Here is a 20,455-nt window from a genome sequence, read left to right on the forward strand (position 1 = left end):
AGGTCAAATGAATTGATGGTATTGTTCAAGGTTACTATACCATTGGTGATTATCTGTCCACTTGTTCTTTCAATTACTGAGAAAAGGGTAAGAGAATCTCCAACTATACTTGCAGATTGTTTTTTGCTTCAAATAATTTGCAGATATGTTATTAGGTACATAAACTAATTGTCCCTTTTAACATAACAAAATTACCTTCTTATCCTGGGTAATATTTTTGGTTGAAATCTATCTCATCTAATATAGCCACTCCAGCTTTCCTTTGACTAGTCTAAGCATGGTATAACTTTTTCGATCCTTTTACTTTTAACCAATCAGTATCTATATATTTAAAGTGCTTTTCTTGCAGGCAGCATATAGTTAGGTTTTGGGTTTCTTTCTTTCCTTTATTAGATAAGCTTCTTTATTAGATTAGCAATCATTCATAAAATACAGGATTCCCATACACCACCCTATTATTAACATCTTGCACTGGTTTGGAACATTTGTTACAATTGATAGCCCATTATTATAACTTTAGTATTAATTATAGCCCATAGTTTAACTTAGGGTTCACTGTTTATATAGTGTCGTTCTGTGCTTTTAAAAGAATTTATATTATCATATATATATATATATATATATATATATATATATATATATATATATATATATATATACACATACACACAATCTAACATTATCCCCTTTAATCACATTCAGCTATATATTTCAGGGCTGTTAATTACATTCAGAATGTTGTGCTATCATCATCACCATACATTACCAAAACATTTACATAATTTCAAATAGGAACCCTATATATTTAAACCTTAACTTCCCATTCCCTATCTCCCTATCATCCTACTCCCCCACCCTTGGTAACCTATACTGTAGATTCTGACTCTATCAGTTTGCTTATTCTGATTGTTTCAAATCAGTGACAGCACACAATATTTGTCCTGGTGTCTGACTTATTTCACTCAACCTGATGTCTTCAAGCGTTATCCATGTTGTCGCCTGTATCAAGACTTCATTCTTTTTTATGACTGAATAATGTTTCATTGTATGTATATACCACATTTTACTTATCCATTCATTGGTTGATTAACAACTGGATTATTTTCATCTTTTGGCAATCTTCAAAAAGGCCACTATTAACATCGGTGTGCAAATATCTGTATGAATCTCTGCTTTTAATTTTTTTGGGTATATACCTGGTACTGGGATTGCTGAGTCATATGGTAGTCCTCTACTTAGCTTTCTAGGAGTCACCAAACTGCCTTCCACAGAGGCTATATCATTTTACCTTGCCACCAGCAATAAATAAGCATCCCTATTTCTCTGAATTCTCTCCAACACTTATTTTTCTGTTGTTTCTTTCTAAATAGCAGACTTTATAATAGGTGTGAAATGGAATCTCATTGTGGTTTTGATTTGCATTTCCATGATGGATAATGATATCGAACATCTTTTCAAGTGCTTTTTGATCATTTTTATATTGTCTTTGGAGAGATGTCTATTCAAGTCTTGTGCCCATTTTAAAATTGGGTTGTCTTTTGTTGTTAAATAGAAGGGTTTCTTTATATATTCTGGATATTAAACCTTTAACAGATACATGGGTTCCAAATATTTTTTCCCATTGTGTAGGCTGTCATTTTACTTTCATTTTAAACCCCTTCGAGGCACAGTTTTAAATTTTGATGAGGTCCCAGTATCTATTTTTTTTTTCACTTGTTGCTTATGCTTTGAGTATAAAATCCAAGAAACCACTGCCGAATGCAAGGTCCAAGAGATGCTTCTGTACATTTTCTTCTGGGATTTTGATAGTTCTTGCTCTTACAGTTAAGTCTTTGATCCATTTTGAGTTGATTTTTGCATATAGTGTGAAGTAGAGGTCCACTTTCATTCTTTCACACATGGATATCCAGATTTCCCTGCACCATTTGTCAAAGAGAATATTCTTTCCCAGTTGAACAGACTTTGCCACCTTGTCAAAAAATCAGTTGGCCATAAATGTGAGGGTTGATTTCTGAGCTCTCCATTCTATTCTGTTGGTCTATATGTCTGCCCTTGTGCCAATACAATGCTGTTTTGATTACTGTAGCTTTGTAATAAGTTTTAAGATCAGGGAATGTTTGAGTACTCCAACTTCATTCTTCTTTTTCAAGATTGCTTTAGCTATTCGGGGCCCCATATCTTATCTTCCATTAAATGTGATAATTGGCTTTTTCATTTCTGCAAAGAAGGCTGATGGAAATTTGATTAGGATTACCCTGGATGTATCAATTGCTCAGGGTAGTATTGCTGTCTTAACAATATTTAGTTTTTCAATTCATTAACATGGAATGCCCTTCCATTTATTTAGGTCTTTGATTTCCTTTGGCAGTGTTTCATAGTTTTCTGTATACAAGCCCCCAAAGTAAACATCTTATTCTTTTACTTATTATTGTGAATGGAATTTTTTTCCTGATTTATTGTTCTGATTGTTCATGGCTTGTGTATATAAACACTGCTGATTTTTGATTATTGATCATGAACCTCAACGATTTTTAGAATTTATTAGTTCTAGGAGCTTTGTTGTGGATTTGTCAGGATTTTCTGTACATAGGATCATGTCACCTGCAAACAGGGAAGGTTTCCTTCTTCCTTTCCTATTTGGAGGCTTTTTATTTTTTTCCTTGCCTAATTGCTCTGGCTAGAACTTCCACTACAATGTTGAATAACAGTGGTGATGGTGGGTAACCTTGCCTTGTTCTTGATCTAAGAGGGAAAGCTTTTTGTCTCTTACCATTAAGCAGGATGTTAGCTGTGGGATTTCCATATATGCCCTTTATCATGTTGAAGAAGTTTCCTTCTAATTCCTTGTTTTATTAAGTGTTTTTATAAAGAAAGGGTGCTGGATTTTGCTAACTGCCTTTTCTGTGTCAACTGAGATGATTATGTTTTTTTTTCCTTCATTCTATTAATGTGGTACATTGCATTAATCGATTTCCTTATGTTGAACCAATCTTGCATACGAGGGATAAATCCTGCTTGATCATGGTGTATAATTCTTTTAATGTGCTGTTGGATTCAATTTGTCAGTATTTTGCTGAGAGTTTTTGCAACTATATTCACAAGAGATACTGGTCTGTTGTTTTCTTTTCTTATATTATCTTTATCTAGTATTGGTGGGAGGGTGATATTGGCCTCATAGAATGAATTAGGGAGTGTTCCCTCCTCTTCAATTTTTTTGGAAGAGCTTGAGTAGCATTGGGTTTAAGTCTTCTTTTAATATTTGGCAGAATTCCCGTGAATTCATCCAATCCTGGACATTTCTTTGTTGGGAGGTTTTGATTACTGATTCAATCTGTACCAGTAATTTGTTTGCTGAGAACTTCTATTTCTTCTTGGGTCAATGTAAGTAGTTTGTGTGTTTTTAAGAATTTGTCCATTTCATCCAGGTTATCTAATTTATTAGCATACAGTTGTTCAGAATATCCTCTTATAGTTCTTTTTATATCAGTGGGGTCGGTAGTAATGCCCCCTTTTGTTCTGAGTTTTATTTGTATCCTCTTTTTTTTCTTAGTCAGCCTAAAGGTTTGTTAACTTTATTGATCTTTTCAGAGAAACAAAATTTGTTTTTGTTGATCCTATTGTTTTTCTTTTTCTTTCTTCTTATTTTTTAAGGTGCCTGGCCAGGAATCAAACCCAGGTCTCCACATGGAAGGTGAGCATTCTACCACTGAACCATCCATGCATCCCTCTCTATTGTTTTTCTATTTCATTTATCTCCGTTCTAATCTTTATTTCCTTCCTTCTGCTTGGTTTGGGTTTAGTTTGCTCTTCTTTTTCTACTTCTTCCATTTTTTTTAGGTTAAATCTCTGATTTGAGTCTTTCTTCTTTTTAATTTAAACATTTAGAGCTATAATTTGCTGCATCCTATAGTTTGGGTATGTTGTATTTTCATTTTCATTCACTTCAAGAAATTGGCTAATTTTGCCTGTGATTTCCTCTTTAACTCATTTGTTTGCTTATGAGGATTTTTTGCCTTTTAAAACAATAAAATCTGATATTCTCTGTTTTTTAACTAGGGTGCTTATGTTTTTATTTGCCCCATCTATATTTTATTCCATTTATTTTTCTGCCTTCTTTTGGATTGAGTTTTATTTATATATATATGCATATATATATGTTTATATATATATAAGCTTTCATATTATTCCTTTATTAGTACCAACTTTTTAAACCAAATTGTGTTTTGCCAGAGTTGAACAATTTAATATAAATAATGTCATTTTTTCATACAGTATCTATAAAAAAAGTACACAGTAGTTAGTTTTGCAACAATTTGCTCTTAGCCAGTTGTCATATCATATAAATCTATGAATATATCAAACGAGATAAGAAAAGTGTAAGTAAATTTTTGTAGTATTTACACTTATACAGAAAATCCAAATGGTGCTCTAAGAAATTAAGTTTTCAGTTAAAGTGAAACAACTGGTTCAATATAGTGACTTTTATTTTAATGCTTCTTAAAGTTTTATTTTCTACACTAATTGTGACTATGATTTGCATAGAATTTCGTATAAAGTATGATACTTCTGTATTTCATATCATAGTAGGAGCTTTTAGTATAACAGTACAAATAAACAAACAACAACAAAAAACACTAGCCCAGAAGAGGTCATATCCTGCCATATCTAGTCTTCCTTAACATCTAGCTTCTTACTTTCAGAAACAAGGAATACATCTCTTGTTTGTTACAGGGAATGTTCACTAGGAGAATAAAGGTTTTCCATCTTCATCATGAAGCATGCTGAAGATCTCAAGATACAAGGTGGTGAGTTGTTTCTTCAATAGATGGAGGCTTTTGTCCTTTTCTCCTTTTTCTTTGAGCAATTTTTCTTTCTTGTCTTTTAAATGATTTATATCTTGCTCCAATTCTACTATATTTTCCAGTTTTCTTTTTCTGCAATTCTGAGCAGTCACTTTATTCTAGCTTCTCCTTCGTATACCTCAAATTAATGCAAGTTGAGTTTCACTGAACTGCTCCTTGGACATCATTTCGGTGAAGTCATCAACAAGGTCAATGATCTTTTCTACAGGGAAAAAAAGAAATGGAGAGCTTTTGCCCTGAGCTCATCTTTTCAGACGAGACTCCAAGCAGCTTGAATGTTTGTCTTTTGTGAATGAGGTTTTTCAATGACCAGGACTTAGCAGTAATTCTTTCTTTGGTGTGTTTTCACACTGAACATCACGCACTAGAGCACACCAAGTCTCTGAGATGGTGACAAACGTTCAATTATGTCCCTAGAAGACCACACTGGCTGTGTTTTAAGACCATTCTATTTGTCATTTCCAGGGACACTGTTTCTCTCTTCCATTTCAAAATCACTGAAGCTAAGTGGTGTGTCTCCACAGATGGATGACTGCACCAAGTGTTCTTGTGGTGACATACTGGGACTTGTGTTCAGTAAAATGCCAGAGTCAGAATCACTGAACTCTCCTGTGCTATCAGGGTGGTTTTGATGGAAAGCTTTACAAACTCATAGGTTAGAAATATCGATGGGTCTGTTTAGAAGTTCAGTGAGTGAGTGGCTTAAAGTAGCGGAGGAGGGCATGTAGTTGCTGCTGCCGGGCTCTGCTATGAAAGTAGAATAAAATTCACACCCAAATCTTTTTTTTTTTCCGTGGTACTTGAATCTAATGAGTTCACTGGTTAGTTGGTTGGGGTCTTTTGTAGAGAGGATGCTGCCAAAGAAATTCCTCAAAAACACAGAGAAAATGTGAATTGCAGTCACCTACTTCTTTTTCCAGTGAAGGCACTGTAATTCTGGAATGGATACTAGCTCCTCCTAAACTTGCTCAATGTCCTGCAACATATTGTCAAAGTCAGCAATGGTTGGCTGAAGGACAGGAGTTTCAGGTGTCTGAGCCTGATTAGGAGTGATGAAGACGGGGCTCTCAATGTGGCTGGAAATAACAGGAACAAGTGTTTGAAACATTGCTGAAAAAACTTGATTGCCAACTATAACTGGGAATGTTTCTGCCAAATGCTGCATACAGTCAATGAAGTATAAGGCATCTGGTTTGGGAACGTGGGCAACCTGAGAGTAGTTGGCAGGTTCACTGGTTTCTGACTGGATGAGTTGGGTTGCCTGAATTGGAAGGAATTCAATTGGATGTCTTCATCGAGCTGCAGCTGAGCAAAAAAGGCTTTCTCTTGCTCCTTTTGTAGTTGTCCTTGTTTTTCCTTTTCAAGCTTTTTCTGTTTGTCCAGCTCATACTCCTTCCGCCGCTGACTGAAGTCGAATACTTCAAGACTTACCCAAAGATCTATATCTTGTCTCCAAAGTATGTCAATTAAATCCATATCCTGCTGGAACAGCAGCCCAGGCAACAGCAGTTCCAAGTCCATCATGCTGAGCTGGGTACTGGACACTAGGGCTCCCTGATGAAGGCCCTGACCTGGCTGCTGAGGCACAGGGCAGACAAGGCCGCAGTGGTGGTGGTTGCGGCTGCAGCGGCTCCTCCACTCTCCCAGCGTTCACTCTCAAGTGGCTTACTGTCTAATAATCCTCTTTTTCCTTGTATTTTAGTGGTTGCTTTAGAGTTTAATAGTACACAGTTTAACACAGTGTAGTTTACATTCAAATAATACTATACTATGGGATATATACCTTACAATAGGATACGTGTATTCTCCTTCCCCCGCCCACCCAGCCTTTATGCTATTGTTGTTATATATTTTATTTTACCTATGTGTAGACCCCATGATATATTTTCTTTTTTTTCCAGTACCATGTCCTGTTTTTTATTTTGTGGGTTTTAAAAAAATTCTTTACTTTTTAATTGATATATTCACATACCATGTAATCATACAAACTGTACAATCAATGGTTCTTGATATCACCATATAGCTGTGCCTTTATCATCACAATCGATTTTTTTCTTTTTGTGAAAAATAACACCTGCAAAAAGCAATAAATTTCAAAGCACATCAAAACAATTAGTTGTAGAATGCTATTCTTTTTTTAAACAGTAAATTATCTGTTAAGGTGATCTAAATAATAAAAAAACATACAAATTTACCCATATAACTATTATTTCTGGTGCTCCTTAATGCTTTGTGTATATCCAGATTTCCGTCCGGAATCATTTTACTTCTAACTGAAGGACACCTGTACCATCTCTAATAGTGTGGGTCGGCTGGTGATGAATTATTTTTAGCACTTGAATATCTGTAAGTCTTTCACTTCTGAAAGACAATTTCATTTCATTTCATTTCCCTTCTGAGTGTATATATTTTTCTAATCTCAATACTTTAAAGATGTTGTTCCACTGTCTTCTGGCTGGAAGTGTTTCCAGTGAGAAATCTTTTGACACCTATTTCTGTTACTCTGAGCGTGTAACATGCCTTTCTCTCTGGCTACTCTTAAGATGTTCTCTTTATCATCAGTATTGGGCATTTTGATTCTGATGTGCTTTGGTACAGCTTTTCATGTTTCCTCTGTTTGGGGTGTGTTGAGCTTTTTTTTTTAATCTCAGAATTTTTATTGTGCATCAATATTTCTTCAAACATGTTTTCTGATTCTACACTCTTCTCTTCTCTCAAGACTCCAATTATGCATATATAGAATACCATTATAATAACTGTTCTAATATCCTTTGCTAATTCTAACATTTGTGCTACTTCTGGGTAAATCCTGAGTGACTGATTTTTCTCCTCATTACAGGTTTTGTTTTCTTGCCCTTTCTTTCCCTGGGATGCCAGGCATTGTGAATTTTACTGTATTGGATGCTATGCATTTTTGTATTCTAATAAATCTTCTTGAGCTTTGTAAGGGGATGTGGTTAAGTTCTTTGAAAACAGATTGCTACCACTGGACTTATATGATTTGTTAGGTGGGTCAGGAGCAGTGATCAATTGAGCGCTAATTATTTTCCACAATTAGGCTGAGTACTTCCTGAATACATCACCCAATGCCTTGTGAATTGTTCTTTCTATATGGCTGCTCAGACCAGGTACTATTTTTTGCCTTTTAAGTGGGCTAGACACCATTCTGCCTAATCAATGCAGATGGTTCATTATTGGTTTCAGGTAATTTTTTTATATGCACATGGTGGCCAGTACTTTGCTACATACTTGAGGTGCACCCTCTGCAGATCACTGGTATTCTGTCTTTACACAGATCTCTTCTGTATGGTACTCCAGCCTATGAACTCCAGTTGCCTTTGTTTCCCTGTACTCTCAACTTCATCATCTCAACTCAGGGTGTCTTGCAGGCTGTTTCTCAGTATACCCTCTTTGTGCCATAGCCTGGGATATTCTTTTAAGGCAATTAGCTGGGACACTCATAGGACTCACCTCATTTGTTTTGTTTTTGTTTTTATGGCTTTTCAGGGATCATTGTCTTTAATTGCCTGAAATCTATTTTGATTTGTTGTTGAAAGTGTTTATCTTGTCTTATATATCTTGTCTGATATCTTTGCTTGTTTCAGGCGGGGGCATACATTTGGTCCCCGTTACAACATTTTGGCTGTAATCACATATTCTGAATTGTATTTCTTTAACATGACAAAGAATGCCTATTTCAAACCAATGACCATTATTATACTTATTGGTGAGATAGCTGAGCAGTAATTTCCAAAATCATAAGAATACTTTCTGAATAAGCAGATGCATAAGGCTTGCCTCAGACCTACAAAATTAGAATTCTGGGAGAGAAGTCCAGGCATATGAAGTAATTCTGAAATACAACAGTGCTTAGGAATCTATGGTCTATAGATTTTCCCTATAAAACCAAGATAAGGAAGGATATCTTATTTCCTTTGTATAGATCCAAAGTCCCTAACTCAGAATTCAGAAATATAAATATTTCTAAACATTCTTTCATAAAATCATTTGGAAGAAAAATTTAACAATGTAAAGATTTTTATAGTCATTATTTATCATTTTTAGTGTGAATATTTATACATTTTATAAGAGAAATAATGAGGTTTGCTTATGAAGTGCTTTTTCAGAGACATGCCTGCTGGCTGTGTCATGTAACAAAAAGTAAGGGTAATGTATTAACTTCAAAAAATAGGGAAAGTTCTGAATTCTGAAATACATATGTCCTAAAAAGTTTTAGTTGAGAGATTTGGACCTCTACCTTCTTTCTAGTATGTTTTATGTGGCAGGACAAGTAAGCTCCCAGTAATTCATCAATACTCTTTTGAGATACCATTTCATCTCTAATGTCAACACTGACTTCTACCTACCCTCCTCTGTATCTCAGAAGCATGCAGTCCCACTGTGCATGCATGAATCATCAAGCATGTTTATTGAATGACACCAGGAGCTAGGTACTACATAACATAAAAGAGAAAGAGTGGTGAGAAAAAGATACAATAATCTCTACCCTGTATTACCTTTGCCGAGCACAGTATTTTGTATAATAAGTGTGTCATAAGTATATATTAAAATAAATGAAAACTACAAATAGTTATAAAACATTATTAAAAAGACTACACTACAGGTTGGCAAGCTACAAACAAACTGTGTTGATGACCTGATTTGGTACAACCTCCTGAGCTAAAAAATTGGCTTTTACATTTTTAAATTGCTGTTAAAATAAAAAGAAGAAAAATATTGGCAGAGACTATATATGGCCCTCAAATCTTAAATATTTACTATTGGCTTTTCATAGAAAATTTTTGATAACCCATGTTTCCTACTGTACTCACTGAGGAGCCAGAAAATTACTGTAAAAGATACCAATTTTTATTTATAAAAGTGAAAACTAAACATAACTATGGCTAATGGTTTTGTTATATAAGATATAATACATATTGTCATTAATGATAAATATATGAACCATGCTAACACACAGAAAAGTCTATAGAAAACAGAAAGTAAAGAAAATAGAATAAAAAGAATAAGATACATACTTTTTAGGAATATTTTTATATTTTATAATAAAACAATGATGGAAACGGACATCATGGTTTAATAGTCTACGTTTTATAGTGATGGAATTCATGGACACTTTATCTGCTGTTTTTATATTCTTGGTTATATTATACTAAAAATGCATTTGCATACAAAAATTTAGAAGTGATCAGTATAACTCACCCAACTATTTTATATATATCTTCAGATTTTCCTTGTCGTAATTTCAGTATCCAAGCGCCTGGGTTTGCTTTTAATTGAAAATATCCCTTTTAAGATGAGAAGAAATGATCACTGAGTTATATGACTAAAATGTATCTATTGTTCAAGAAAGTTAGTATATGAGTCATTCAAGAAAGTGTTTACTAACAGTAGGCTGAATGAATTCTATGACTGAATTCCAAGGATGGAGATTTGTACAATAACCCATAAAAGCATATTCTAAAAGTATGATTCTTTCTAGTTTTATTCCATTACCTCATTCAAAAAATTCAAATTTGTCTTCTGGGAGCTATTAGCAATAGTAGTGAAATGATACATTCACCTTAGTATCACACAAACTTTGAGGGTTTACCCCCAGACACCTAATTCAACATTAGCAATTAACTATTTATAATACTTACAAGATTGGCCATCACTATTGTATCAACCATAACAGGTTTATTTTTTGTGCCTAGTGTAAACTGCAGACCCCGAGGAGGTTGTTCTGTCATTCTATCAAAGCAGTGTCCTTCAAGTAGTAGATATTCTAGTTCATATTCTGCTGTAACAGTTCTTTCAATCTATGGAGGGATATGTATGTTATTGTTTTGGTATAAATAATTCTCATATACAAATTTCATAATAACTGTGAATATCTTAATATTAGCCAATGTATTCTGATGGAAAATTTCAAGCTTTTACATGTGCATGAACTTACTAATAAAATAAATTTCTCGAAAACCAAAGTTCGGGACAAATTTCGTTTTTCTTTCTCTTGACATCAGCTGTATCCCAAAATCATGATATAAGCTCCAACATCGCCAGGCAGAAAAGGTGGAGGCATGGATGGATGGATGTTCAGTAACTTGTAGTATTTGAAAGATCGCCTTAAGACAGATTTAGAGGAGATTCTCAAAGAATCTGCTCCAGTTTGGTATTGTCCTATAGCTTCCACTTTAGATCTGACAAATAAGTCAAGTTTTATCATCCACTGACTGCCTTGTAATTTTAAAAATTAATGATTACTTTTTTTGCACTAAAAGCAAATTATGCACATTTAAAAATTTATCAGATATTAGAAAGTGTTAAAATAAAAAACAGAAACCTCCAGTAGACCTAACATTTGTATATAACATTAATGCATTGATTTCTCTGCCTTTTTCCATAAATTCTTTTCGAAGAGAGTGTAATCTTTTTTTCATTAAACAAAATTTTTTTAAAGAACATGCCCCTGTATTTATAAATGACCTTTTTAAATGGCTGGAAAATCCATTGATTCCCAGCTTTTCCCCTACTGCAAATAATATTACAATAAATATCTAGGGATAAAGTTTTTTCTCTATTTCATATGAACATATCTGAACCTCAGAAGAAATTAAATGATTTTGGAACCCACAGAATCCATGCATGAGTGGAACAAAAGAAACTTGCCTACAAGGAAAATCTCTAGACAAGAGGTAACACACGAGAAACACGAGACTAAATATTATGAGCAACCTTAACCAAATTACTATAAAATATTTATGTCTGTGTCAAGACACAGACACAATGTCAAATTATTATAAATGCTATAAATTATAAATATAAATTATAAATTTATTATTATAAAATAATAGTGTCAAATTTTTATAAAATATAAAATGTTTATGTCTATGTCAAGGCTCCATTCTAATGGAGTAGTCACATGAAGGAAAAAACAATTAGAAAAAGGTGAGAGATTGTGCAGATCCAGGCAAGAGAGAAAAAAATGAGAAGGAACTATTTTCTCACCAGTCTCTAGATAGCAAATATCTAGGTACACTTTCCAAAAATGTTTGGTTTTTTTATGGTTTCTAAAGCCCCTTTCCCATTCTGTGTTAACGTTTTGAAAGATTTGGCATATTTTAAAATATTCTCTCCTCCTTTGTGCTGAGCACTGAATGATAAAAGGTGGGAAAAAGATATCTAACTATATCCTAGACAAGGGTCATGATGGGACTAAGGAGAAGCAATTTACCTAACCTACAGTACATGAGAGAGTTTTGTTTCCTGTTTTCTATCCTAATTTAACTTCTCTGACTATAAGCTGTGAGGCAAAAATTAGTTTCAGATGAAACTGTTTCTTTCTGAGTTAAAAACACAATCTGAGGGTCAAAACAGGTACTTAATCATCTTAAATTGCTATGAGTCTATCCCCATATTTACTATGTTATTCATCTTTTTTACTGTAGCATTTATGAATTAATGGCCTGAATCAGTAAAAATTGCGAAGGATTCTAAAAACCCAGAAAACTGGAAATACTGAGTTTGGAAGTCAGGAAAACTTAAAAATTAAAAGAAAGTCTAGATCAGGTCCTATACTCACAAAGAAGAAAATTTCTGGTGAGCATCTATACTTATGATTAATCATTGACTATAATTACAATACCTGGTAAAAATTTGTCCTATTCCTCTTTCTATGAATTTATATAACTTACATCCTTTAAGTGAATATTATCAAGGTCACAGTTGCTGTGTACTGTTTCAACCAGCCAGCCTTCTGGAGTAATCATATTTAGTGTTAAAAGGGGTGATTCGGGGATTTCTAGAAATTTTGCCACCGGTCCAAGAGAAAGAATGTCATTAGGCCCTGACATCAGTTCTGGTTCCAGAACAAAACGGTAGAAGCTGTTGATAAAACACAAACAAAAATAAATTAAGCAAAATTTAAAGTGTTCTTTCTTCTAAACTACTTTAAAACTAAGATAGCTTAACAACATGTCCAGAAAGTCTTAGAGTAAAAAGGCTAAAAACACACTGTACTTCAGAAGATTTAATGCTTATAACTGGAATACAATTATTATGTTGACATTATTATTAATCATAATATAACCTCATTTATTTCTTAATGAACATGATTAAAATCCCTTTAAGATATACTGACTTATGAGGCGTCTAATAGCTTATGCACAATCTCAGTTCAAATCTTTCTTCAAATCTGACCATAGTGTATTATTCAGCCATTTTATTAGCTCTTAGCTGTACTAATTATATGATGAGAAATGATAATCAGAAAGCAAATGAAATTAAACTGAAATTTTAGTACTATTTTTAAAAGCTCAATTAAAAACAGTTAACAGAAGCAGCTGCTTAACAAAGCTTTTAGAATTATGTGCAGTTTATTTTAGCATTATCTCATTATATTATATACAATAAAATTACTTATTATGTAATTAAGAATAGTGGCTTTCACAATTCTGAGATGGCTGTTTTCAATAATTTATTTTATCACTGAATTCCAAAGAAATCTCAGCCCATAAGCCATTAAAACCCAAAATAATTGATGGTAATAGGTTTATTAGGGAATTAATATAACTGGGACTTTACAAGTATCCAAATAATTTAAGGAAATCATTAATTAAAAATAGTAGTATATTACAGCAGAATAATTTATCTAGGTATCTATACACATGTATATTTCATATAGATTTGTGCTAGAAATATTTAATAACCATTTAAAAATCATGCCGTTTTAGTATGTAGTGTGTCATGGTAGAATAATCTTCCAGGTTGCTAACTATAGCTTGGTGGGGTGGTGACATTCAAAGAGTTATACAGAAAGGATGCTGTGGCTTATTATGAAGCCGCCACAGGACTTTGGCAGTAGCTGTTTTCTGTGTTACGAAAATCTCATAAATTTTATGGAGCAAAGGTAGTGAGTATGAGATTGTCCAGCTATACAAATAAAAGAGAAACTTATAAAAAGGAAAGTGTAACAACAGCAAGCAAATAACGCAAATGGATCTTTTCTTTAGTACTCTTGCATCATCCTCTATTTGGGATCTGGAGATACTGTTACACAAATCCTGATAGGAAATGAATCTGCCATTCTTTTATCAATATCACTAAGGATTTCCTTGTAAATAAAAATTTTATTTGATTATGTTACTTTTTCAGTGAAGTGAAAGTGTACTGTAAATTCTAGTAAGTGATAATTAAAATGTACATAGCACTCAGTATTTAGAATTTTATGTAATATTTTAAGGTATATTTGGCCTTTCTGGTTGATGTACAATGATCTAAGCTTGTTATAAATTATTTAGAATTTAAAAATACATTCATCACGTAAATTTTTTCTTTATATATAGGCTTTTAAAAAACTACCTCTCCAAAATCATACACACATTATTTGAAAGTCAAATAATGCAAAAGGCCCTACAACAAAAACGGATTGTTTCACCACCTCTTTCCACTCTTCCAGGCTCCCTTTCTAGAAGTAACCATTTCCAACTCTTTCGGCCCTTTCCTCTGTCATTTACGTGGTCCCACATTTCTGACTAATCATATCACCATCTTTTGATTAACTGAATGTAGACATCATCTATGACTGTATTATGGTATCTAATATAGCTCTTTTATATTGCCATCCTCTCTGCTTTCCCTCCTCTATCCATTTAGTGTTGCTATTTTATTAGTAAAGGCAACATTAGATTTCTTTAAAAGCTTTATTGTACCACATAATTTAGTCATTTAAAGTGTACAACTCAATGGTTTCTAGCATACACACAAATATGTGCACCCCTCATATCAAATTTATAATATCGATCACCTCAAAAGAAACCACATAGAATTTAATATTACCCTCCCACCCCAATCTTCTACTCTCCCAGCCTAAAGCAACCACTAATCTACTTTCTTTTTGTATATATTTGCCTATTTTGGTTGTTTATTAAAAATATAATCATATAATATGTGGTCTTTTATGTCTGCTTCATTCATTAGTGTAATGCCTTTAAGGTTCATCCATATTGCAACGTGTTTCAGCACTTAAATAATTCCTTTTTATGGCCAAACATTCCACTTTATGAAGATACCATTTTATTTAGCTAGTCACCAAATGGACATTTGGGTTTGCTGCCACCTTTTGGCTATTATGAAAAATGCCATTATAAACATTCAGTTACAAGTTTTTATGTGGACTTGTTTTCGATTCCCTTGGGTATGTAACTATGAGTGGATTGCTGTATGTAACTATGAGTGGATTCCTCTCTTTAGGGGTGTTTGGGCTATGGCCATTCTAACTTTTTCATGTTGGAAGGATTTGTCACTAATATGGGGTAGGGAGATGGAACTATCTGATGTTCTGGAGAGGCTGGGCCCTCTAGGTTTCAGGACTTATCTGGTTCAGGGACCCATCTGGAGGTTTCTGGAAAGTTGCTCTAGTGCATGGAACACTTGTGGAATTTTATATATCACCCTAGGTGTTCCTAGGATTGGCTGGAATGGTCCTGGTTGGGGTTGGTATCTTATAGTTTTGATTTGCATTTCTTTGATCAATGATATTAAGCATCTTTTCATGTGCTTATTAGGTATGAAGTTATATAATCTTTGGAGAAAGGTCTATTTAGATCCTTTGCCCAATATTTAATTGGTATTTGTCTTTCTATTATTAGGGTGTAAGTTATTCTATATAGTCTAGATAAAAGTCCCTTTACAGGGATAAGATTTGCAACTATTTACTCTCATTCTGTGGAACTGTCTTTTCAGTTTTGAGTATCTTTGAAGCATAGTGGTTTTAAATTATGATGAAGTATAATTTATCAATATTTTTTGTAGCTTGTATGATTAGTGTCATATATAAAAATCCTTTGTGCACTCAAAGGTCATGCAAAATTACCCATTTTCTTCTTATAGTTCTATAGTTTTAGCTCTTAAATTTAGGTCTTTGTCCCATTTTGTGTTACAGTTTTTCTATCATGTGAGGTAGAGGTTGAATATCATTTTCTTTTCCATGTGATTATCCAGTTGTCCTGAGTTATCATCTACTGAAAAGACAGTTCTTTCTCTATTGATTGTTTTGGCACCTTTCTCAAAAATCAGTTTACCACAGACACATGAGTTTCTTTTTGGATGCAGATCCATTTTATTGATATATGTATCTCTGCTCATGCCAGTACTGTACTGCCTTGATAACCGCTTTGTAGTATGTTTTGAAACTAGGAAGTGTGAGTCCTCCAAGTTCTTTTTCAAGACTGTTTTCACTATTTGTGTTCCTTTGAAATTCCATATGAATTTTAAGTTCAGCTTGTTGATTTCAACAAAGAAGCAAGGTGGGATTCTGACAGGGACTGTGTTGAATCTGCAGATCAATTTGGAGAATCTTGCCATTTTAACAATACTAAATATTTTGGTCCATTACCAGGATGTTTTTCCACTTATTACTTTTTCTTTAATTTCTTTCAATGTTTTCCTTTTTTTTCACATTCAAGAATTTGTTGTAGTCAATGGCTTTGCAGATTTCACACAAAATACATAAGCAACAAAATAAATGCAATAGATAGATGGGACTTCAACAGTAAAAACTTCTGTGCATTAAAGGACTTCATCATGAAAATAAAAAGATGACCAACAGAATGGGACAATATAGTTGCAAACCACACATCCAACAAGGGTTTAATATCTAGATTACATAAAGAAATGCTACAACTCAACAACAAAAAGACACTCCAATTTAAAAATGGGAAAAAGACTTGAATAGAAGGTCTTTTTCTATATCAAAGAAGATATAGAAATGGCCAATAAGCCCGTGCAAAGACATTCAACAGTATTAATCATTAGGGAAATGAAACTCAAAATCACAGATACCATTTCACACCTACTAGAATAGCTACTATTTTTTTTCTAGTTTATTTTATTTTATTTTTTTTAAGAGATCATTCCATTCTACATATACAATCGGTAATTCTTAATATCATCACATAGTTGCATATTCATAATTTCTTAGAACATTTGCATCAATTTAGAAAAAGAAATAAAAAGACAACAGAAAAATCTTTCAATGTTTTATAGTTTTATGAGTACAAATTTGACAGTTATTTTGTTAAATTTATTCCTAAATATTTTATTCTTTTTGATGTTATTGCAAATGGAATTGTTTTAATTTCAATTTTGGTTTTTTCATTACAAGTGTATAGAAATACAACTGATATTTTTATTTATTTTTTGAAATACAACTGACTTTTGCACATTGATCTTGTATTGTACAACCTTGCTGGATTTTCATGGATTTCTTAGGATTTTCTATATAAATAATGAGAACAGAGATAATTTTATTTTTGCCTTTAAATCTGGGTGCCTTTTATATCATTTTTCTGCGCAACTGCCATGGCTAGAATCTTAAGAACAATATTTAATACAGGTGAGAGTGGACACTTCTCACGCCAAGTGATCTCAGGGAAAACTTGTTCCTGATCTTAAAGGGAACCATCCAGTCTTTTACCATAAAGTATGATATTTGCTGCAGTCTTTCAGTAAATGTGCTTTATCAGGTTGAGAGAGTTAATGCATGTTGAGTGTTTTTATCATGAAGGGGTAATGGACTTTGTCACTGATTTTTTTGCATTTATTAAGACAAACTGATGGATTTTGTTTTTTATTCTAGGCAACATTAGTTTTTGTAACAGATAAATTCCAACAGACAAATACTATTTTTTTGGTAATAAAAAACCTAATAACAGATAAATCCTGATAATAGATAAACCCATCCCAGTGTTTCGTTTTGTTTTTTAAATTATTAGAGAGGTTGTAGGATTACAGAAGAGTCATGCATAAAATATAGGATCCCTATAAACCCTTTTATCAACAACTTGCATGGTGTGGTACATTTGTTTATATGTGATGAAAGCACATTTTTATACTTGTAATATTAACTTTAGTCATGGTTTAACTTAGGTTCACTGTTTGCGTTATGCAGTTCAATGGATTTTCCTTCTTATTTTGATTACAGCACAATATATATAACTTGAAATTTCCCCCTTTAAACCATATTCAAATACATAATTCAATGTTATTAATTACATTCAGAATGTTGTGCTACTATCACCACCATCCATTACAAAAACTTTCCGTCATCCCGAACAGAAACACATTTTAAGTCTCAATTCCCTATTCTCTACCTACCCCATCCCCTTGCAACCTGTATTCTAGATTATGACTCCATGGGCTTGCTTATTCTAACTATTTCATATCAATGAGATCATAAAATATTTGTCCTTTTGTGTCTGGCTTATTTGACTCAACATGATGTTTTCAAGGTTCATCCATGTCATCCCAAGTATTAGAACTTCATTCTTTTACAGTCGAATAATATTCCATTGTGCGTATATTCTCCATTCATTGGATGATGGACATTTGGGTGGGGTTCATTTTCTGGCAATTGTTAATAATGCCTCAATGAACATTGTGCAAATATCTGCTCAAAAGTCTTTGCTTTCAGGGTGGGCCACAGTGGCTCAGCAGGTAAGGATGCTTGCCTGCCAAGCCTGAGGACCCGGGTTCGATTCCCGGTGCCTGCCCATGTGGAAAAAAAAAAAAAAAAAAAAAAAAGTCTTTGCTTTCAATTCATTCGGATAGATATCTAGTAGTGGGATACCAGGCCATTTAGTAACTCTACACTTAATTTGCTGAGGAACTGCCAAACTGTCTTCCATAGTGGATGCACCATTTTATGCATATTTCACACTTTTTCTTCTAGGATTTTATTTATAGCTCTGGCTCTTACAGCTAGGTCTTTCATCCATTTTGAGTTGATTTTTGTATATGGTATGAGGTAGAGGTCCACTTTCATTCTTTCACACATGGACATCAGTTTTCCCTGCACCATTTGTCAAAGAGCATATTCTTTCCCAATTGAGTAGACTAGGCCACCTTGTCAAAAAATCTGTTGGCCATAAATATGATGGTTGATTTCTGAGCTCTCAATTCTATTCTATTGGTTGTATGTCTGTCCTGTGCTGGTACAATGCTGTTTTGATTACTGTGGCTTTGGAATAAGTTTTAAGATCAGAGACTGTGAGTCCTCCAACTTCATTCTTCTTTTTCAAGATTGCTTTAGCTATTCGGGGCCCCTTATCCTCCATATAAATTTGATAAAATTGATAATACTTTTTTGTTTCTTCAAAGAAGGCTGATGGAAATTTGATTGGGATTGCTTTGAATCTATAAATTGCTTTGGGTAGTACTGACATTTTAGCAATATTTAGTTTTCCAATTCATGAACATGGAATGTCCTTTCAATTTTTTAGATCTTCGATTTATTTTGACATTGTTTCGTAGTTTTCTATACATAAGCCCTTTACACCTTTCATTAGATTTCTCTCGAAATATTTGATTCTTTAACTTACTTTTGTGAATGGATTTTTTTTCTTGATTTCCTGTTCTGACTGTTCATGGCTTGTGTATATAAACAGTGCTGATTTTTGGTTATTGATCTTGAACCCCACCAATTTTTAGAATTAATTTATTAGTTCTAGGAGCTTTGTTGTGGATTTGTCAGGATTTTCTGTACACAGGATCATGTCATGTGCAAGTAGGGAAGGTTTTCCTTCTTTCTTTCCTATTTGGAAGCCTTTTATTTCTCTTTCTTGCCTAATTGCTCTGGCTTGAAATTCAGTACAATGTTGAATAACAGTGGTGACAGTGTTGCCCTGCCTTGTTTCTGATTTTGAGGGAAAGCTTCCTGCCTTGCCATTAAGTAGAATGTTAGCCATGGGATTTCTATATATACCCTATATCATGTTGAGGAAGTTTCTTTCTATTTCTTGTTTCATAAGTGTTTTTATAAAGAAAGGATGCTGGATTTTGCCAAATGCCTTTTCTGTGTTAACTGAGATGATTCTGTGTTTTTTTTTCCTTCATTCTGTTAATGTGGCATGTTACATTATTTAATTTTCTTATCTTGAATCAACCTTGCATACGAGGGATAAATCCTGCTTGATCATGGTGTGTAATTCCTTTAATGAACTGTTGGATTTGGTTTGCTAGTATTTTGTTGAAAATTTTTTCAACTATACTCATAAGAGATATGGTCTGTTGTTTTCTTTTCTTGTAGTATCTTTTTCTAACTTAGGTTTCAGGGTGATATTGGCCTTGTAGAATGAATTAGGGAGCATTCCTGCCTCTTTAATTCTTTGGAAGAGCTTGAAAAGGACTAAGAACTTGTATTTGTGAAAATATCTTTATTTAATCCCTACTCTTGTTAAATTGTTTGGCTGAGTAAACAATTCTACGTTGGAAAAACTTCTTCCAGGATCTTGAAGACACTACCACCACTGTCTTCTAGCTTCCAGCGCTTTAGGGAAAGTTAAATTATTCTGATTTTTGCACATTTGCAGGTAATCTGCTTTGTCTCTTTGGAAGTTTTAGGGTTTGCCCTCAGTGCTATGATATTTCATAATGGTATGTTTTAGTATGGCTCTATTTTAATCCATTATACTAGGCACTTGGTATGCTCTTCTCACCTGGTTAATCTACCTTCTTAACTCTAATACAGATGTAAATGCATGTTAACATTTGCTTATTTATTACTACATCTTATATATTATATTATATATATCACA

The 20,455-nt window shown here is 33.4% G+C and overlaps 1 protein-coding gene and 1 pseudogene across 2 annotated transcripts in view; both read right to left on the bottom strand.

Moving 5' to 3' along the window:
- Positions 1–20,455, bottom strand: part of UGGT2 (UDP-glucose glycoprotein glucosyltransferase 2) — a 271,578-nt gene that overhangs the window by 47,641 nt on the left and 203,482 nt on the right. For both annotated transcript variants that reach the window (XM_077158543.1, XM_077158542.1), the window contains 3 exons: positions 12,557–12,746; positions 10,523–10,681; positions 10,083–10,168 (listed from right to left, as the gene is read on the bottom strand). In XM_077158543.1, the coding sequence (XP_077014658.1) occupies positions 10,083–10,168; positions 10,523–10,681; positions 12,557–12,746 (435 nt within the window). The remainder of the gene's footprint in view (positions 1–10,082; positions 10,169–10,522; positions 10,682–12,556; positions 12,747–20,455) is intronic.
- LOC143681481 (nuclear factor erythroid 2-related factor 2 pseudogene) lies at positions 669–6,823 on the bottom strand (annotated as a pseudogene).

Source organism: Tamandua tetradactyla, chromosome 4, assembly GCF_023851605.1.
Source record: "Tamandua tetradactyla isolate mTamTet1 chromosome 4, mTamTet1.pri, whole genome shotgun sequence".
NCBI classification, from domain to species: Eukaryota; Metazoa; Chordata; class Mammalia; order Pilosa; family Myrmecophagidae; genus Tamandua; species Tamandua tetradactyla.